Here is a 21,239-nt window from a genome sequence, read left to right on the forward strand (position 1 = left end):
CTCAACTATTCACCATATTAATTAAATGATGGGAAAGACAGACATAACCAAATTTACACAAAGATAGGCACTATTGTTAGTGTAGATAGAAACCCAACATTGGAAAGATAAATTTAAGATTAAATTAATAGGCAAAACTGCGGTTGTGGTGGAATCAAGATAAGAGTCTGCAGGCCTTGGAGGTTCAACCAAAATGTAGAACTTTATTTAGAAGATGTTAACACTACAGGCTGCAATTATATGCACTTGCCCGTGCAAATGCCCGATGACATCAAATTGTTCTCAATGCCCCCGTTCATCTACAAGGCTGCTTGTGAAGGACTTCCGGTGGCGGCGATGACGTAGGAAGCCGCACATTTGAGAGCTCCCGTTTTAAACGGACTTTTCGGCTCTTTTTAGAGCCCAAAACGAAAATTTTACGACGTCTCCCGGTGGGAGAAGGTGTGCTGATCGATTTTCCCCGCAGTCCATGACTCGAACTCGGAGTGGAAAGGGGGAAAAAACGGCAGCAGCTCCCCAGAAAAAATGGGGGAAGGAATCCAAGATGGCGGCCGGCGGAGCTCCAGAGGAGTGGAAGCAGTGGGCCCTGGAGCAACAAGCTGCTCTCCTGCGCTGTTTTGCAGACTTCAAGGCTGAGGTACTGAGCTCTCTGCAGGAAACGAACAGAAGGCTCTCGGAGATTCAGATGACCCAGGGTGCTGCCATCAAGGAGTTGCAGACGCAGGCCACTGAACGAGAGGAGGAGGCCGGGATCCTCGTGAGTAAGGTGGAGGGACACGATGCACTCCACAAGATGTGGCAGGAACGCTTCGAGGAGCTTGATCACCGCATGAGGCGGAAAAATCTGCGGATCTTGGGCCTTGCGGAGGGGCTGGAGGGGTCGGACCTGACAACCTACGTGGCTACGATGCTGAACTTGTTAGTGGGGGCCGGGTCTTTCCATCTGCCCTTGGAGCTGGAGGGAGCACACAGAGTACTGGCCAGGAGACCTAAGGAGAATGAACCCCGCGTGCGATGCTGGTGAGGTTCCACCGGTTCAGTGATCGGGAGTGTGTGCTGCGCTGGGCCAAGAAGGTGAAGAGCAGCAATTGGGAGAATGGGGTAGTACGGATCTACCAGGATTGGAGTGCGGAGGTGGCTAAGCGGCGGTCCAGGTTTAATCGGACGAAAGAGGTGCTTTACAAGAAAGAGAGAAAGTTCGGAATGTTGCAGCCTGCGCGCCTGTGGGTAACTTATTCGGACCGGCATTATTATTTCGATTCCCCGGAGGAGGCATGGGCCTTCGTGCGGACGGAGAAACTGGACTTGAACTAGGGGTTGGGGGTTGCGGGGTCGGTTATACTACTTTATTGCTGGATTCTGCTGTTGCTGTGTTCTCTTTTTCTGTACTTTTGCAATTTTGATATGGTTATTTATGAGGGTGTTCTGTTATGTTTTTTTTTGCTGTGGGGCATTGTTTGATTTGTGTCTCTTGCGGGGAGGGTTGGGGGGGTTTGTTGTATTCTATGTCGGGTTGGGGGTATGGAGTGGGGCTGGTATTTGGGAGCTGCGTCAGAAGATGTGGTGGGGCAGTGCGAAAGCGCGGGCTTTCCTCTGGTTTCCCACGCTGCGGGGCTGGGGGGTTGAGACGATGACGGGGGGAGGCGGGGCCTTAACTGGTTTTTCCCCGCGCTGGAGCGGTGCCTGGAGGAGGGATAGATTGGGGGATGATCCCACTTTGGGAGGGGTTGGGTTATTGGCGGGAGTTTCCGGGATCAGCAGAAGTTAGCTGACCCACGGAAGTACAATGGAGGACGGTTCGCGGCTAGGAGGGTTCCTAGCCTGGGGGGGAAGGGAGGGCGGGAAGGGGAATACCGGGTTGCTGCTGGTAGGGTCAGGAAGGAGCTGGTGGGGGCCAGGGGGACAGAGGTGAGGTGCTGTCGCTGTGGGGACTGGGTCGGGCAGGGGGTGCTGGCCTGGGGCGGGTAGTCGACGGGCTATGGCTAATCGACGGGGGAGGGGGGCGGGACGCCCTCTGATTCGGTTGGTCACCTGGAATGCGAGAGGATTGAATGGGCCGGTGAAGCGGTCGAGGGTACTTGCTCATCTGAAGGGGCTAAAGGCAGATGTGGCAATGCTTCAGGAGACCCACCTGAAGGTGGCGGACCAGGTCCGTCTGAGGAAGGGATGGGTGGGGCAGGTTTTCCACTCTGGGTTGGATGTGAAGAACCAGGGAGTGGCGATTCTGGTGGGGAAAAATATGTCGTTTGAGGCATCGGAGGTGGTGGCGGATAAGGGGGGTAGGTTTGTTATGGTTAGGGGCAGGCTACAAGGAGAGAAGGTGGTACTTGCTAAGTGTGTATGCCCCAAATTGGGACGATGCGGGCTTTATGAGGCGTATGTTGGGACGGGACCCGGATATGGAGGCGGGAGGTCTGATCGTGGGGTGGGGGGGGGGGGGGGGGGGACTTCAATGCGGTGTTGGATCCTTCACTGGATCGGTCCAGCTCTAGGACGGGTAGGAGGCCAGCGGCAGCCTAGGTACTGAGAGGGTTTATGGACCAGATGGGTGGGGTGGATCCATGGAGGTTTGTGAGGCCGAGGGCACGGGAGTACTCTTTCTTCTCCCACGTACATAGGGTCTACTCTCGGATAGACTTCTTCGTGGTGAGTAGGGGACTGATTCCGAGAGTGGAGGAGGCCGAGTATTCGGCCATTGCAATCTCCGACCACGCTCCGCATTGGATAGAGTTGGAGATGGGGGAGGTGCGGGACCAGCGCCCGTTGGATGTGGGGTTGTTGGCGGAAGAGGAGGTGTGTAGGAGGGCCCGGGCAAGTATTGAGGGGTACCTCGAGGTGAATGATACGGGGGAGGTTCAGGTGGGGGTGGTCTGGGAAGCCCTGAAGGCAGTGATTCGTGGGGAGCTGATATCCATCTGGGCACACAGGGAGAGGAGTGAGAGGGAATAGACTGGTGGAAAGGATGCTGGAGGTAGACAGGAGGTACGCAGAGGCACCAGAGGAGGGACTGTTGGGGGAGAGGCGCAGCCTGCAAGCTAAATTTGATTTGCTGACCACTAGAAAGGCGGAGGCACAGTGGAGGAAGGCACAAGGGGCAGTGTACGAACATGGTGAAAAGGCGAGTAGGATGCTGGCTCATCAGCTCCGCAAGCGGGATGCGGCTAAGGAAATTGCTGGAGTGAGAGACAAGAGTGGGAATGTGGTGCGGAAGGGGGTAGAGGTGAATGAGGTCTCCAAGGACTTTTACGGGGAACTGTACCGGTCGGAGCCAACGGGGGAGAGGGGAATGGAGAGGTTCCTCGACGGGCTTTCTTTCCCGAAGGTGCAGGAGGAGCAGGTGGAGGGGTTGGGTGCGCCGATTGAGCTGGAGGAGCTAGTTAAGGGGATCGGGCAGATGCAGTCAAGGAAGACACCGGGGCCGGATGGGTTCCCGGTGGAATTTTATAAAAAGTTTGTGGACCTAGTGGGCCCCTTGCTGGTGCGGACACTTAATGAAGCGTGGGACTTTGCCCCCGACAATGTCACAGGCGCTGATCTTGTTAATTTTAAAGAGGGACAAGGACCCCCAGCAGTGTGGTTCATACAGGCCCATATCTCTCCTCAACGTAGATGCCAAGGTGCTGGCAAAAATCCTGGCCACCAGGATAGAGGACTGTGTGCCAGGGGTTGTACACGAGGACCAGGCAGGTTTTGTGAAGGGAAGGCAGCTGAACACGAATGTGCAGAGATTGTTGAATGTCATCATGATGCCGGCGATTGAGGGGGAGGCAGATAGTGGTGGCGCTCGATGCGGAGAAGGCCTTCGATAGAGTGGAGTGGGGGTACTTATGGGAGGTGTTGGGGAGGTTTGGATTTGGTGAAGGGTTTATTAGATGGGTGAGGCTACTATATGAAGCCCCGATGGCGTGCGTGGCCACGAATGGGAGGAGGTCGAAGTACTTCCGGCTTTACCGAGGGACCAGGCAGGGTTGCCCCCTGTCCCCCTTGTTGTTTGCACTGGCAATCGAGCCGCTGGCGATGGCGTTGAGGGATTCAGAGAGGTGGAGAGGTTTGGTGCGAGGTGGGGAGGAACATAGGGTGTCGTTGTATGCCGATGACCTGTTACAGTATGTGGCGGACCCGGTGGGAGGGATGCCTGGGGTGATGGAGCCGAGTTTGGGACCTTTTCAGGTTATAAACTAAATTTAGGCAAGAGTGAGGTGTTTGTGGTGCACCCTAGAGACCAGGAGGAAGGAATTGGTAGGCTCCCGCTTAGGCGGGCAGGGGAGAGCTTTAGGTACCTGGGGGTGCAGGTGGCCAGGGACTGGGGGACTCTTCACAAACATAATTTCACCAGACTTGTAGATCAGATGGAGGAGGAGTTCAAGAGGTGGGACATGCTGCCATTGTCGTTGGCGGGGAGGGTGCAGTCCGTCAAAATGACGGTGCTTCCGAGGTTCTTGTTCCTCTTCCAGTGCCTGCCCATCTTTATCCCCAGGGCCTTCTTTAGGAGAGTGACTAGCAGTATTTTGAGCTTTGTGTGGGCACATGGGACTCCGAGAGTGAAGAGGGTGTTTCTGGAGCGAGGGAGGGATAGAGGCGGGCTGGCGCTGCCCAACCTTTTGGGGTACTATTGGGCGGCCAATGTGTCAATGGTGCGTAAATGGGTGATGGAGGGGGGAGGGTTGGGAAAGAATGGAGATGGCGTCATGTAGAGGTACGCGCCTGGGTGCCATGGAAACGGCGACGTTGCCGCTCTCCCCTAAGAGGTTTACCACGAGCCCGGTGGCGGCGACCCTAAGAATCTGGGGACAGTGGAGAAGGCATAGGGGGGGAACAGGGGGCTCGATGGAGGCTCCATTGTGTGGCAATCATCGGTTCATCCCAGGGAACAGGGATGGGGGATTTAGGGGGTGGCAAAGGGTGGGCATCAGTAAATTGAGGGACCTGTTTATTGGCGGGAGGTTTGCGGGCCTGGGGGAACTGGAAGATAAATTTGGGATTCCCCAAGGGAACATGTTCAGATACTTACAGGTAAAGGCGTTTGCTAGGCGACAGGGAGAGGGATTCCCTTTGCTGCCCTCGTGGGGGACGATGGACAGAGTGCTTTCGGGGGTGTGGGTCGGAGAGGGGAAGGTGTCTGACATCTATAAGGTAATGCAGGAGGTGGAGGAGTCGTCAGTGGAGGAGCTGAAGGCTAAATGGGAGGAGGAACTCGGGGAGCAGATAGAGGACGGGACTTGGGCGGATGCCTTGGAGAGTCAACTCTTCCTCCTCATGTGCGAGGCTTAGTCTCATCCAATTTAAGGTGCTGCACCGGGCCTACATGTCCGGGTCTAGGATGAGTAGGTTCTTTGGGGGTGAGGACAGGTGCACCAGATGTTCGGGGAGTCCAGCGAACCACGCCCATATGTTCTGGGCATGCCCAGCACTGGATGAATTCTGGAAGGGGGTGGCGGGGACGGTGTCGAGGGTGGTTGGATCCAGGGTCAAACCAGGGTGGGGACTCGCGATTTTTGGAGTTGCGGTAGAGCCGTGAGTGCAGGAGGCGAAAGAGGCCGGTGTCCTGGCCTTTGCGTCCCTAGTAGCCCGACGAAGGATCTTGCTGCAGTGGAAGGATGCGAGGTCCCCAAGTGTGGAGACCTGGATTAGTGACATGGCGGGATTTATAAAATTGGAAAGGGTCAAATTTGCCCTGAGAGGATCAATACAAGGGTTCTATAAACAATGGCAGCCTTTTCTGGACTTCCTGGCTCAAAGATAGGTATCTTGGTCAATAGCAGCAGCAACCCGGGGGGGGCGGTTTCCTTATTGTAGTTTCTATTATGTAACTTAATATTGTGTTAATCTGCACTGTTGTTAATATGCTGTGTTGTTCATGGAGGTGGGGCGAATGTTTGATTGCTAATATTATTGTTATTTTTGGTATTTTATTATGGTTCGTTGTTGTATAAATTCAACATTTTTCAACAAAAATTATTTTTTTAAAAAAAGGCTGCTTGTGAAGAAACACTAAGAATACACACCAGCGGCAAATACATTTCAATGTAAGTAAATATGGTGTCATTCACTTTGGACCTGAAATGGATATAATGGTACTTCCCTAATAGTGCAAAGCTAGAATCAATGGCGGCCCAAGGAGACTCGAGAGTGCAGGTATACATTTCATTTTCTGTACTTGTTTATGATTTTTTAATCAAAATGGCCAATGGAATCATAGAATCCCTACAGTGCAGGAGGTGGCCATTCAGCCCATAGAGTCTGCACCGACCCTCTGACAGAGCACCCTACCTAGGCCCAATCCCCATAACCCAACCCTTGGGGCAATTTAGCATGACCAATCCACCTAACCTGCACATCTTTGAACTGTGGGAGAAAACCGGAGCATCCCGAGGAAACCCACACCGACACCAGGAGAAAATGCCAACCACTGCTAGCTAGGAATGCTAACTTTTATATCTAAAAGACAAGGAGATGGACGGCACGGTAGCACAATGGGTAATAATGTTTCACAGCTCCAGGGTCCCAGGTTTGATTCCCGGCTTGGGTCACTGTCTGTGTGGAGTCTGCACGTTCTCCCCGTGTCTGCGTGGGTTTCCTCCCACAAGTCCCGAAAGATGTGTTCGGTAATTTGGACATTCTGAATTCTCCGTGTACCCGAACAGGCGCCATTGTGTGACGACGCGGGGCTTTTCACAGTAACTTCATTGTAGTGTTAATGTAAGCCTACTTGTGACAATAAAGATTATTATTAAGTCATGCCACATTTATAAAAGCTCCTGGTCCGACTACACCTGGAGTATTGTGAGCAGCTCCATATACCAGTCCTTAGGAATAATATATTGGCCTTGGAGGGAATGCATGGTAGACTTAACAGAATGACCCCTGGACTGCAAGGGTAAAATCACAAGACTGCACTAACTTGAGTTGTATTGCCTAGAATTCAGATAGTGCAGGGGTACTTGATTGACGTTTCAAAGCTATTAAGGGGAACAGATGTGTAGATAGAAAGGAACCAATTCTATTTGTTCGGGAGTCCAGGACAGAGTGCATGAGTCTAAAAGTTAAAGCCAGTCATTTAAGAAGTAAAATTAACAAATACAACATACAAAAATCTACCATGTTTGTAATTCTCTTCTGCAAATACTGACCATACTGAACCAGCCCGTGCTTACAAAACTCAAAACATAATCTGAGCAAGAATTACACGAACAACCAATTATGGATCATTAGTCAGGCTCAAAATGTGGTATGCTTTCTAGAAGCTACATATATGCATACTTTTGGAACCTGTCAAGGACATATCCAGGCTGCACCTGTCTTTTTTGAAATAAAAGTGTTAAGTAGTTCCCTGGTGCATTCTACATGGCCAATCCGTAACTAATCAGCACCATTTTCTCATACAGTTTAAAGTGCTGCTCCTTTTGAAATTTGGCCTGTTTGTGTTTTTCTTGATGAGTACAGACTAAGCTTCAACAGCATATCACTCTCTTCAGCAATTTTCAGGTTCTATGTAATATTCTTTATTACTGTCACAAGTAGGCTTACATAAGCACTGCAATGAAGTTGCTGTGAAAATCCCCTAGTTGCCACACTCCAGCGTTGGGTACACAGAGGGCGAATTCAGAATGTCCAATTCACCTGACAGCATATCTTTCGGAACCAGTGGGAGGAAACCGGAGCACCCGGAGGAAAAGAGGACCAGAAAGCCTGAAAAGATTAAGATGGGAATTCCAGAGATAAAATGCCTAGGTACATGAAGATATGACCACCATTGGTGGAACAATTAAAACCAGGATGCTCGAAAGGCAAGAATTAGAGAAGCACAAACATTGGGAGGATTAGTTGTTTGGAGATTACAGATAAATACAAAGGGTTAAGACATGGAAGGGCCAAACAAAAAGTGGTAATAACAGAATACATAGTAGGTTTAATAAAAACTGAGCCTTAAAAAAACAGCATGGGGAAAACAATTTTTTTAGATGTTGGAATAAGCACCATGTGCTGACTGAAATTATAAAATTTTGGGTTACAGAATGTCAATGTTTCCTGTTAATTTCCCTTTTCATTAAACCAAGCAAGCAACCTATTCAATATTGGTTGACTAAAATTCTCAAATCGGTACAAATTTCCACTAATTTAATCTTGGTTGGTATTTACATAGAAAGTATATCTATGCATGTGTCAGCACAGGATATTGATATTAAAATTACAAGCCTTTTACATTTCTGTTAGTCCATTACAATGTCCACACTATATTTCCTAATGTGACTTCAGGGCAGATTTAATTCCTGCATTGAAGTGAATAGCAGCATTTGAATATCATCTTAGAACAAGAGTGTCCACATTCCATCAGATACTGATGTGACTAAAACACATATTGGGCTGAGTTTTACAGAACCTGCAAAATTGGGATAAGAGAGGTGCCAAATAAAACATTGCAAGGGAGGGTGGAGGAAGTACTCATCAGTGCCAATGTTTTCTCCAGTAGCAGGAAATGTTGAGGTTGACCCTCCAACCCAGAGATCAATCGTGCCACTTAAGTGGCTATGTCAGGGCATTTTTCCACCTCCCCCCCCCCCCCAACCACATCCACTACTGGAATTCACCAGCAGCGGGTGGACCCTCTGGTGGAATTCACCTGTTGTGTACAGAGACTGCCCAGGGAATTCTGGGCTCAGAGGGGCCCTCCTAATTGGGCATTCGGGCCACCCCTGATAGTAGCAGTCATGTCAACAGCCCCCACCCTCACCAACAAACTTGACCACTCTCTCCACACTTTTAAGCCTGCTTGACAGGCCCAAGCGACACTCAACCGCATTTATCTTGTTGAGAGCGCAGTATCCATCAGTGCCTCTTGGTTAGGTGCAGCCCCAACAAAGCCCACTGCTCCTGGTGGCTCTGCTGGAACTAAAAAGTTGTCAACGTTCTGGTTGGCCAGAAGTGGATTGCCATAATTTAGTTTCAGGACCCTGATAGCAGTTCATCAGCATAAACCTGACCAGGGCTCCCCCAAATGGCTGAAGCTGGGTTGTCTTTGGTTTTCTAGCCCGTTAACAAAAGGTTACTACCAGATATAATGTGACCAATTTTGTATATGATATAAACCAACGGTTTGCCATTGTTGTGTAAATCTAATGCAATGTATATGGCTTCTAAAGTGGATATTATCCTCAATACTTTGCTTCATAATGGGCTGCATTTGCTAATGGTGAAATTTCATAACAAATCTTGGAGTACCAGTTTCTGGTTTATCCACTAATAAGGCAAAAGTACTCAACACAGCTCTTTCCAACACAACAGCAGATAAAATTGAAACACATAAAATCAATAAACAGAGCAAATTGCCAGGACTCAATGAGAACAGGTTGTAGTATGTCCCTACCCGCACTTGAGCCATTGGAAGAGCTTTTTTCTTTTATTATATCAATAATGCAATCATGAAGGATCATTAATACAATGTGGCAATCATTAGTTCAGGTTTTTGAAAAAATATATATATAAATCAAAAATACAAAAAATAATTGCAGATTTCCCATAGTTTAGAATTCTGTGAAATTTCGGAAAACTGGTACCATTCTTTTCCAGGTCAGAGGTAATGCTTGGCTGTTATGGAAAAACAGAAAAGTATTAATTGGGATGTTAAGTAATAAATTCAGCAAAACTGTATTGGAGACATTTTCCAATTAATTGAAGATATTTCTTGGGGGGGGGGGGGGGGTTTAATTTTGAAAAACCTACATGCTAACATAGTGATATAAATTGCCCGTCAAACAGATAATTCTGGATATTGCACCAGTTATTAAGAATCATAAGTTGAAATTACTGGTGCATTCTATAATTAAAAGGCACCAGAGATTAAATTGCACTGGAGAATAAATTATACATAACATTATTAAACAGTAATTAAGTTCAAATTACCATTCTAGTTGTGAACATCTAATTAAAAGTAATTAAGGATAAACTTGCCTGGATCACTAAAAAGCTCTCTTCCAAAGATAGAGATTTACTAATAGCTCAAAATTCCATACTGTCAAGTTGGATAGCAAAGGATATTTCTCTTTAAGAGCATAAGCTGCTATTTCACATTCAAAAGCAAGTGTTTCTGCTTGACTAGATGGTTATACAAAAATCTGCTGGCTATGAAGGTTGGAAAAAAAATCAAGATAATGACAACTATGGGAGCACACTAATTATGGTATTGGATAAGCAACCTAGAAACATTGAGAAATTGAATTCAATAAAAATGCTACAGTGGTGCAAGCTCATTATAAAAATCCAGGTGTTTCACTAAAGCTCATCGGGAAGAAAAGGGCCATCCATACCCAGTTTGACCTCGTATGACTCTAGTCCCATACTGCATGCTGACAAATTATGTTAAGTATGTTGTATGCTAGATAGTTCTTCTTTGCCAGAGAATAGTGGACCGGTGAAACAAATTATCAACTCGTGATAAATGTTGGCTCACTGTAATCCTTCAGGAGAGATGGATCCATTCATGACTGGATATCACCTCAGTCAGGAGGTAACAGTGTTAAATTGCAATTGAGGTCCAGTGCACGCAATATATACACCCCTGAGATATTAATCAGGGTCAATTTAATCTGCTGGACTACTCCTGCTTGTCCAGTAGATTCAGAATGGAAGTTTCTAGATTCCATGCTCCTACCAGCCACCAAGCCTGAGCTTTACTTGGATTTTCACCTTTCTAGGAAGACTATGCAGCTGCAGGTGGGGAGGGGAGGGAGTGTCACTACCATGATGAATACAGCAAACACAACCATATGGGATAGGCGAGGTGAACCAGTCTTTTCACGTGTACTGCAAGGTTGATTCTTAATGCTGTCAGGGCAACCGGGGATAGAGAATAAATGCTACCTTGCCAGTAATGCCCACATCCCAAAAACAAATATACAAAGATGTTAGGCAACCAAACATTGCTATCAATGCTCTAAATATCAGTTTTTAAATACGTGGATTAAACAAATGCATTTAAAAACAATTTAAAATAATGGGAAACATATCTAGGAATAAATTAATCTGCAAGGTGTGTGTTTACTGGCAAAAATGAAAATAAGAGTAATCTATCTGAAGAAGTGTCATACAGACTCAAAACATTAAACTCTATTTCCTCTCTCCAGAGTTTTTCCAGCATTTTCTGCTTCTGTAATCCATCATTTGTTGAATATTAGATTCAAAGACTTTTGCACTGAACTCTTACCTACCAAAGCAAAGTGGATCACAATTTGCCAAGTTATTTCCTATAAGATACCACACTTCAGCAAGTGAACTAAATATTGAACATTTCTCCAAAGGCTAATGCATGTAAAACTTCCAATTGTAATACTGTATACTGTACCAATGAAGGTCATCTTGAAGCAATAAACAGAAACAACTTTAAATATCAATCATGTTTGCAACAAAAAGCAGAAAAGTTTATTTCAACAGAATCATCTACATGAGAACATTCAGAGTACTCCACAGAAACAAAATTACAACATATATACATTATGTTGCATGAAAATGTTTACCATTTCTAAATTTAAAACTGATACATTAATTAGCATATAATCCATTATTTCTTATACTACCTTTAATATAAAGGGAGAATGAGGCCAACAGCTGGTTCCATCACTCTTCAACTTCCAGAGAAGTGTTCACTTAAGCATAAAGAAAAATAAGGGTGCTAAATAAAATGTTTTTGATAAGTGATATTTCACAGAGCAGATGAATACAGTAAGGTTCTCTAAGACTTATCGTGTGTTATAATGCAATGCGTTTTAAACAATTGTTTACTCTTGTCATATTACAATTTACAATAGTAACAAAAAGGACTAATTCAATGTTAGACAAATATAAAATCAAACCATTTTCAGGGACTTGGTCACATCAATCCCTCAAAGAAACATATTTGCATTTATTCAACATTAACATCCTTAATTATTTTAAAATTTGAACATACAAATTACTATGATTCTTACCACATTGTGAAGAGGTTATGTTAATCCATTTCAAACCCAACCATCCAGTATGGCAGGGAAATACCTAGAAAAGAAACTCAAAAAAATGTAAGCAGTAACTTGTAATTTCAACATTGCTAACACGTTCGAGTTTGTATGCTTTAAAAATGCATTAATGAAATAAACATAATTAATAAGAAAAAGTTGCTCTTTGCACTGTCCAATATTTATGTCCCCCGTTTACGTTTCTTTAAGCAAAATACATTACACTGGTCCTTTGTTCCTGTTAAATGATCGTCAAAAGGGAAGAATAAACAAAATAATGTAGTTAAATGGCAGCAACTTGACCCTACATTTTGAGCGATGAAGATGCACTTTGTGCACAACTGGAACAGAATTCAATCGAGACGTGTCCCTGATCCACATGCAGACAAACTCCTCCCGCGGCGCCGTCTTCCTCTTCGGATTTCAGCCGTTTCCCGGGAATCGCGTAGTCGTGGTCCTGCGCTTGGGCGTCTCTACAAAGGGACGAGCTCAGCTTCATACCGTCCAGGCCGCTCAGCCTGTTCAGCAGCCGCGCCAAGCTGCTCTGGTTGGCGAGCACAGCTCGGAGGTATCGGGCCTCCCCCTGCAGCTCGTCCAGCCTCCGGCTCAACCTCTGGTTCTCGGCCCGAAGCTGCAGGTTCTCCGCCTGCAGGCCGCTGGCGCGCTGCTCCAGGCCGGTCACATACTCTTTCTTCTTCAGCCGGTTTAAGCGGGCCGCCGTCGCCGCAGCGTTCCTGTTCCTCGCAGGTGAATTGTGGCGGGACGGCTGCTCCTGGGGGTCGGCAGCTGTCCCATCCGAAGGCCCCGTGATGGGGATCGTCTCAGCTACACTGGCTGCCAAAGGGTAGCTCTTCTCAGGCGATGGCGGCCTTAATGGGACATCGGTCAAGCTCGAAAAGTCCTGATCACCGTCCTCGACTTCAACCAAGTCCCAGTTGAAGTCCCAAAGGTCAAGATCTGAGCTCCCCAAAAAACACAGTTCCAATCCCGGCTGACTATTGTGGGAAACGTCCGGGCTCCGGGCCTCTTCTAACCGTCTCTCCCAGGGGCCGCTCTGACTACCAGACATCGTGGCAGCCGGTGCGGCCTCCAAAAAACAACAAATACAGGCCCAACAACAAGCGGAACCGGAATCCACAACAACACATTTAAACAGCGTCTTGGCAAATGGGGCGTGGAGTCAGGAATGATAAGAGGAATGGAAGGTTCAGGGAGAGAGATTGAAATTTAGGATTGGAGCTCGAGAAGAGGGAAGCTGTTAAATGGGATAAAAGCAAATTACTGTTGATGCTGGAATCTGAAACTACAGAAAATACTGGACAATCTCAGCAGGTCTGACAACATCTGTGGAGAGAAAAGGGAGCTAACGTTTCAAGTCTGGACGACTCTGTCAAAGCACGTTAAATGCAGGGGGAGGAAGGAAGACTAACTTGGAAGGGATTCAAGGGGAGATGGAGAAATTGAGATGTGGGGGTTCAGAAATCATGGAAGATAATGAGAATTAGGAATTCAAAGGTAGGTTTCAAAGATAGACAGGGGATCGAGAACGGAAGAGGGTGATTATTGAAAGGGAGCTCATGGGGAAATGAGGAATAGGCCCTAGGAAGAAAATGAAACTGCATGGAGAAGGTTATATGTGCGAACCCAGCATTTCCCAAAGTGCTGGGAACATTAGCAGCAAAGTAATGTGCTGAACTTGAAAACATTTCCTTTGGTCCTTTCATTCTAAATTATTATTAAGAATGTAGATTGTAAATTGCTGGTTCTTTTGGCACCCGACCATTAACAGTCTTCCCATTTATTCCTACCGACAGTTTTCTATCTTTTAGCCAATTCTCTATTCAGGCTAAAACAACCGCATAACCCCTTATCTCATGCAACATGATGAATCCTTTTCTTTCACTTACTTTGCATCTGTGAAAATAAATGCACTAATTAGAATAAAAACAAAGTCATAATTCAAAGTCATAAAGTCACAAGTCATAAAGTCAAAGGGTAGCATGGTGGTTAGCATAAATGCTTCACAGCTCCAGGGTCCCAGGTTCGATTCCCGGCTGGATCACTGTGCGGAGTCTGCACATCCTCCCCGTGTGTGCGTGGGTTTCCTCCGGGTGCTCCGGTTTCCTCCCACAGTCCAAAGATGTGCGGGTTAGGTGGATTGGCCATGCTAAATTGCCCGTAGTGTCCTAAAAAGTAAGGTTAAGGGGGGGGGGTTATTGGGTTACGGGTATAGGATGGATACGTGGGTTTGAGTAGGGTGATCATGGCTCGGCACAACATAGAGGGCCGAAGGGCCTGTTCTGTGCTGTACTGTTCTATGTTCTATAATAACACAATGATTATCTCATTACTGTTTTATTGGTTTGTTGACTCTGCTCAGAGGCAGCTGTCAAAATATGGAAACTGAAAGTGCCATGTCAATACATCCTTGGGCCCACCTGCAGCCTGACTTTCTTTCACTTGTGATCCTCAATAGCCAGACCTCTGGGTTTCCACTCACAACCTATTCAGCCACAAAATTTTGACTGAGCTTTGATTGAAATTCTTCAACTCTCGTTGCCAACTCTAATTGGCGAGATGGTGATGTACCGGTAATATCACTGAACTAGTAATCCAGAGGCCCAGGCTAATGCTCGAGGAACACGTTTTCAATCCCCGCCACAGCAGCTGGTGGAATTTAAATTCAAGTAGATCGATTGTTGTAAAAGTTCATCTGGTTCACAAGGAAATCTGTCATTCTTACACAGTCTGACCTACATCTGCGCTACGTGTCTGCAACTCAAATAACTTTATTTGTCAATGGTCAGGACAGGAGGACGTGACGTTAGTCAGTCAGGCATGGGGATCTAGGATGTTGTGTTGGAGGAGCCTCAACTCTAGACTTTGACCAGCATGGTTCGGAGATACCTTCTGTACTCATGGTGAGACCAAGGACTGCAGGGTTGAAATGAAATGAAAATCGCTTATTGTCACAAGTAGGCTTCAAATGATGTTACTGTGAAAAGCCCCTAGTCGCCACATTCCGGCGCCTGTTCGGGGTGGCCGGTACGGGAAGTTTATGGGCAAACTGACCATAACAACGTGGTGCAGGCGGCCATTTAAATGAGAGGAGTGAAAAGGAATGTGGTAATGATTGTGCATAATCTTGTTGGGTACAGAGATTATTCCTTGTATACATGACTTGTTTTTAATTAGTTCTGGTATGTGGCCATTGTTGGCATTTTTTCCCCACATTGCCTTTGAAAAGGTGGTGATGAATATCTTTCTTGAATCAGTGCACCCCATCTGGAGTAGGGAGACACATGGTGCTGTTAAAGGGAAAGGTTCTGGGAGTTTGACCCCGCAACAGTGAAGGAACTGATGTAGTCCCAAGTCAGGATGGTAAGTGACTTAGAGGGGAACTTGCAGGTATTGGTGTTCCCATGCATCTTCTACGTTTGAGGTGGTAGAGGTCACGGGTTTGGGAGGTGCCGTAGAAAGATCCTTGGCGAGTTGTATTTTGTAGATGTTACTCATTGTGCTGAGGTGGTGGAGGAAGTCAATATTGAAGGTAGTGGATGGAGTGCCAATCAAGCAGATTACATTGTTTTGGATGGTGTGAGGCTTCTTGAGTGTTGTTGGGACCACATTTATCCAGGCAAGTGGAGAATATATCATCATACTCTCCACTTGTGTCCTATAGATCCTGGACAGGCTGTGTGGAGTCAGCAGGTGCAATATTTACCAAAGAATCCCAAGCTTCTGTCCTGCTCTTGTAGCCAAGAGTATTTATATGACTGTTCCAGTTAAGTTGCCAGGCAATGGTTATGCCCTTGGATTCTGTTGGTGGGGAATTCAGCAATAGTAAGATGTAAAGGTTTGTAACTTCCACCTAGCAGTGGAAAGCCATGGGCCACCGAAAATAGAAGGATTCATTGCATACTTACTTCCGTTGAAAAACCCTGATGGAACTTTGCAGGCCCCAGAGTGGCCCAGGAGTAGTCTAGCCATGTCCCCTTATGACTGGGCCAGATAGGGAACGCCTATTGAGGGTATGCTGTGAAAGAGCAGTTTCAAAGTGAAGACAGAGACAGCCAAAGGATTCCCTGCTATTATTAAGGTATGTTGAAGGTTTTAAATCTTTTTAAAATTTCTTTTGAACAATTAATGCTATGGTTATTGGCTCATTTAAAATGTAGTTTTTAATTTTTATAATCAAAGATCATTATTCAATATTTATAAGTGAATGCAGGTTTTACTATAAATTGGCAATATATTATCTAACTTTATGTGTGGCATGCTTAAAAATAATTATATGTTTTAATTTACAATATGGCAACTCAAAATTTAGTCGTGAAGAAGAGAAGTCAGACCTTCAATGTGTTGGATACACGGTATGTATATATCTTATTAAATAAAGTTTTTGCTAAAACATAAAATCCTAGTTTCTGACTGTAAAAGTTAAGAAAGGGAATACAGATTGTTCTGCCTACTCCGTTTTTGATGTATCAAATGCAATCTTGAACCCTCACAATGATATCTGTTTGATGACTGCTAACTTTCTGAAGGTGTCAAAAATGCAGTAACATTGGTTATGCTATGAATGATGCCATCCAGTATAAATATGACTCTCACCTTGCAAACGTTCTGAGATGTCATAAAATGCTGCTCTCTTGGAGATGGTTCTGACCTGGTTGTAAGTGTTATAATGGAAAAAGTCCCCAAAGGCACAAGCTTTCGGCTATCTCTGTGCTTGACATTTCCATTTCTTTCTGCAGGCAAAACAGTCCCATAATGCCAGGAGCGTTCACTGACTGGATGGGTCTGGCATACCACCCCCTTTTCTCATGCATGCACCTTTTATAATTGTTCTGAGCAGGTGGCCACTGACTTAATGTAAAATGTGTTTTGAAACTTCTGATTTTTTTTCTTGTTGATTGATGTTTACCATTAGTATTTTCTGTCTTGTTTACTTCAAATATGCTATTCAGTTATAATTATCTAATATTTAAATGTTGTATTTTGACGTTTGAATGAGACATTTACAGAAGTTTGTAAAGTTTAATGGAAAACATTTATTAACAAATAGAATCTTATACACACAAAACTTTGATACCATGTTAACATTTTAGCTGCAATCTGACATTTGGTTTAATAACTACCCCAACCTTTCCAAATTTCTTGTAATAAAATATACAGGTTTTTACTTTAACACAGCAATCAATAAAATATACATTGTTACTTCAACATAATGGTTCTTTGTCATTTTATAAATAGGGGAGGGGGAGCTGGGAGGTGGAAGGGAGGGGTGGGGAGGAATGGAGGGTTCAATGGTGGCGCTGGAGGAGGGCAATATGGAGCCTGATGTGGACATATCTCTTGCAGCAGGTAAGGAAACCCAGGTTTCAGGCGATGCAAGCGAAGTTCGAGATACCCTGGCAGATGCCACAGTCCATGTGAAGGGCAAAATTGTGCAATGCAGAATACACAACAGTTGTAAGTTTCATCTTCACTGTTAAGGTAATGGGGCAGTTTGTTTGGCTTCAGGTCTTCCTTCAACATTTCACAAAGGCATCCCATTGCTTCGTTGCTCAAGTGCAATCTCCTGGAACACATCTCCTCTGGCATCATTTCATATGATGTCCTTTGCCTGTACACTCTGTGGTTGGTAATTAATTTGTTTCCTCACCAGGCGGGCATGTAGCCTGATTCTTCTCTCATGATCCCTGCATCTACATCAAAGCCTCAAAAGAACTTCAGTAATTTTAAGAAGCCAAGCTAAAAGTGTGATGTACCAGCGGTGGTGGAACATGGTTCCAGATTTTGAATCTGCACTGGATTCTTCAATACCTGTCAGAGCGATAGTTCATATTAGCTTTTAGGAGGCTTGATTGGTGGATGTTGAGTCTGGAGATGGGTGTGTAGATAGCCTGGGTCACATTGAGATCCAAAAACACGATGTGTTGGGCGTCATGAAAAATATTACAGTGGAAAAGTCCCCAGGGCCTGATGGGATCTACACTAGAATACTGAACGAGGCAAGAGAGGAAATTGCTGAGGCTTGACAGAAATCTTTGGATCCTCACTGTCTTCAGGTGATGTCCCGGAGGATTGGAGAATAGCCAATGTTGTTCCTTTGTTTAAGAAGTGTAGCAAGGATAATCCAGGGAACTACAAACCGATGAGCCATACGTCAGTGGTAGGGAAATTACTGGAGAGAATTCTTCGAGACAGGATCTACTTCCATTTGGAAGTAAGGGGTCGTATTAGCAAGAGGCAGCACGGTTTTCTGAAGGGGAGGTCATATCTTACTAACTTGATAGAGTTTTTCGAGGAGGTCACAAAGATGATTGATGCAGGTAGGGCAGTGGATGTTGTCTATCTGGACTTCAGTAAGACCTTTGACAAGGTCATGGCAGACTGGTACAAAAGGTGAAGTCTCACAGGATCAGAGGTGAGCTGGCAAGATGGATACAGAACTGACTAGGTCATAGAAGGCAGAGAGTAGCAATGGAAGGGTGCTTTTCTGATTGGAGGGCTGTGACTAGTGGTGTTCCGCAAGGATCAGTGCTGGGACCTTTGCTGTTCATAGTATATATCAATGATTTGGAGGAAAATGTAACTGGTCTGATTAGTAAGTTTGCGGACGACACAAAGGTTGGTGGAATTGCGAATAGCGATGAGGACTGTCCGAGGATACAGCAGGATTTAGGTCGTTTGGAGACTTGGGCGGCGAGATGGCAGATGGAGCTTAATCTGGACAAATGTGAGGTAATGCATTTTGGAAGGTCTAATACAGGTAGGGAATATACAGTGAATGGTAGAACCCTCAAGAGTATTGACAGTCAGAGAGATCTTGGTGTACAGGTCACTGAAAGGGACAACACAGGTGGAGAAGGTAGTCAAGAAGGCATACGGCATGCTTGCCTTCATTGGCCAGGGCATTGAGTATAAAAATTGGCAAGTCATGTTGCAGCTGTATAGAACCTTAGTTCGGCCACACTTGGAGTATTGTGTTCAATTCTGGTTGCCACACTACCAGAAGGATGTGGGGGCTTTAGAGAGGGTTCAGAAGAGATTTACCAGGCTGTTGCTTGGTATGGAGGGCATTAGCTATGAGGAGAGGTTGAATAAACTTGCTTTGTTCTCACTGGAACGCAGGAGGTTGAGGGGTGAACTGATAGAGGTCTACAAAATTATGAGTGGCATAGACAGAGTGGATAGTCAGAGACTTTCTCCCAGGGTAGAGGGGTCAATTACTAGGGGGCATAGGTTTAAGGTGCGAGGGACAAGGTTTAGAGGAGATGTACGAGGCAAGTTTTTTACACAGAGGGTAGTGGGTGTGGAACCCGCTGCTGGAGGAGGTGGTGGAAGCAGGGACGATAGTGACGTGTAATGGGCATCTTGACAAATACATGAATAGGATGGGAATAGAGGGATACGGATCTCGGCAGTGTAGAAGATTTTAGTTTAGACGGGCAGCATGGTCGGCGCAGGCCTGGAGGGCTGAAGGGCCTGTTCCTGTGCTGTACTTTTCTTTGTTGAGATGTCAGGTAAGGCATTAAACTTTGCTAAAGCATTTGAAATAACCATTGAAGCTTGTAAGGATCAACATTACAGCAGGGAGACTCTTAAATAACACAGCTTAAAATATGTTGCAAAATCAAAATGAACATTATTATACACACACCAAACCCACTCTATCCATTATTGTTTCTTTAATGGAATTAATGTCCTCACGACAAACCCAAGTTTAAAAAATCTTTCTTTCACTTTCTGTGACTCCAAACTCACTTTATACATTAATGTACTTCTTAATGGAATTAACAGCCTTGTGACAAACAAAAGTTTTTTAAAATGTGCATTTAAAAAAAATAAAGTTTAAGTCCCCAAATGTTTTTTCCAATTATGGGGCAAGTTAGCGTGGGCAATTTACTTACCCTGCGCATCTTTGGGTTGTGGGGGTAAGACCCACGCAAAAATGGGGAAGCATTTTAAACATATTTAAAAACACTATTATTACACCCACCTAAAAAATCTTCTCTAATATCTCCTGTCTCTGCTCGCTGACTCAGGACAGGAAAATGTGCAAATAAACACACTTGGGCAAGCAGGCTAAGTTCGCCGCTTCAGCACAGTACTTGCAGCAAAGGACTTCAAAAACACAGAAAGGTTGAACATTCAGCATGCATGCCCACATGTCAGGACTTCCACGTAGTCCCACAAGTGCGGCATACGATCTCCGGGCACCAGAAAATTCAACAGAAGTTATGGGCCCAAATGTCATCGGGAGATGGTTAGATTTTGTCTTGTTGGAGATAGTCATTGCTTGGCACTTGTGAGGCAAAAGTATTACTTCTGAATTAACAACTCAGGACTGAATGTTGGCCAGGGATCTTGCTGCATGCAGGCGCGGACTATTTAATTATCTATGGAATTACAAATGATACTGAACACAATGCAATCATTTTTTTTAAATTTAGAGTACCCAATTATTTATTTATTATTTATTTTTTTCCCAATTAGGGGGCAATTTAGCGTGGCCAATCCACCTAACCTGCACATCTTTGGGTCATTGGGGTGAAACCCACGCAGACATGGGGAGAATGTGCAAACTTCACACGGACACTGACCCAGGGCCGGGATTCAAACCCGGGTCCTCAGTGCCGCAGTCCCAGTGCTATCCACTGTGCCACATGCCGCCCCACAATGTAATCATAAGTGAACATCGCCATCCTGACTTTATGCTGAAGGGAAGATCACTGATGCCTCCATTACCCTGTGCTGTAGCTTCATCAAGTTAACACCTGAGTTTTTGACATGCCTGATGCTGCTCCTGGCATACTCACCCATATTCCTCATTAAATCAAGTTTGGTCCCCCAGGTTGGTGGTAATGGTAGAGCGTGGGATAGGCTGGGTCATGAGGTTACAGATTGTAGCTGACTACAATTCTTCCACTGCTGATGGCCCACCCCTCTCATGGATGCCCAGTTTTGAGCTGCTAGATCTGTTCTGAGTCTTTCACATTTAGAATGGCCGTACATGATGGAAGAGGTTCACAAGACTTTGTTTCCACAAGGATTGTGCAGTGATCACTCCTACAAATACTGTCATCAACAGAGACACCTACAACAAGTAGGTTTGAAAGGACAGGGCCAAATAGGTTCTTCCCTCATGTTGGTTCCCTCATCGCTTACTACAGGCCCAGATTTGCAGATATTTGCCTGCCTGGTCAGTATTGGCGCTATCAAGCCATCTTGTCGATGGACATTGAA

At 45.5% G+C, this 21,239-nt stretch overlaps 1 protein-coding gene and 1 long non-coding RNA gene across 4 annotated transcripts; one reads left to right on the forward strand and one right to left on the reverse strand.

Moving 5' to 3' along the window:
• Positions 1-8,103: 8,103 nt before the first annotated feature.
• crebzf (CREB/ATF bZIP transcription factor) lies at positions 8,104-13,616 on the reverse strand. 2 transcript variants are annotated; one of them, XR_005463158.1, is made up of 4 exons: positions 12,293-13,616; positions 11,961-12,024; positions 11,571-11,639; positions 8,104-9,585 (listed from the first exon to the last, which is right to left on the reverse strand). XR_005463158.1 is itself a non-coding variant. In XM_038818055.1 (3 exons), exons 1-2 carry the CDS (start codon positions 13,051-13,053, stop codon positions 11,991-11,993), a joined length of 795 nt encoding a protein of 264 aa, XP_038673983.1. In that variant the 5' UTR covers positions 13,054-13,616; the 3' UTR covers positions 11,388-11,639; positions 11,961-11,990. The 2 variants fall into 2 exon arrangements, 1 of the variants encoding a protein (XP_038673983.1); XM_038818055.1 differs by lacking the exon at positions 8,104-9,585 and having other exon boundaries at positions 11,388-11,639.
• A 606-nt stretch (positions 13,617-14,222) lies between these two features.
• On the forward strand, positions 14,223-17,210 carry LOC119977300. 2 transcript variants are annotated; one of them, XR_005463160.1, is made up of 3 exons: positions 14,223-16,083; positions 16,315-16,357; positions 16,742-17,210. It is a non-coding gene; the product is annotated as an uncharacterized LOC119977300 (long non-coding RNA). The 2 variants fall into 2 exon arrangements; XR_005463159.1 differs by having other exon boundaries at positions 16,315-17,210.
• The last annotated feature ends 4,029 nt before the right edge of the window (positions 17,211-21,239 follow it).

This window comes from Scyliorhinus canicula, chromosome 14 (genome assembly GCF_902713615.1).
Source record: "Scyliorhinus canicula chromosome 14, sScyCan1.1, whole genome shotgun sequence".
Classification (NCBI taxonomy): domain Eukaryota; kingdom Metazoa; phylum Chordata; class Chondrichthyes; order Carcharhiniformes; family Scyliorhinidae; genus Scyliorhinus; species Scyliorhinus canicula.

Coding starts and splice junctions, on each gene's coding strand:
- crebzf (XM_038818055.1), bottom strand. CDS start 13,053: ATGTCTGGTAGTCAGAGCGGCCCCTGGGAGAGACGGTTAGAAGAGGCC. Junction 12,025..12,292: donor GCATCTTCATCGCTCAAAAT/GTAGGGTCAAGT, acceptor TTTCTTTTCTAG/GTATTTCCCTGCCATACTGG.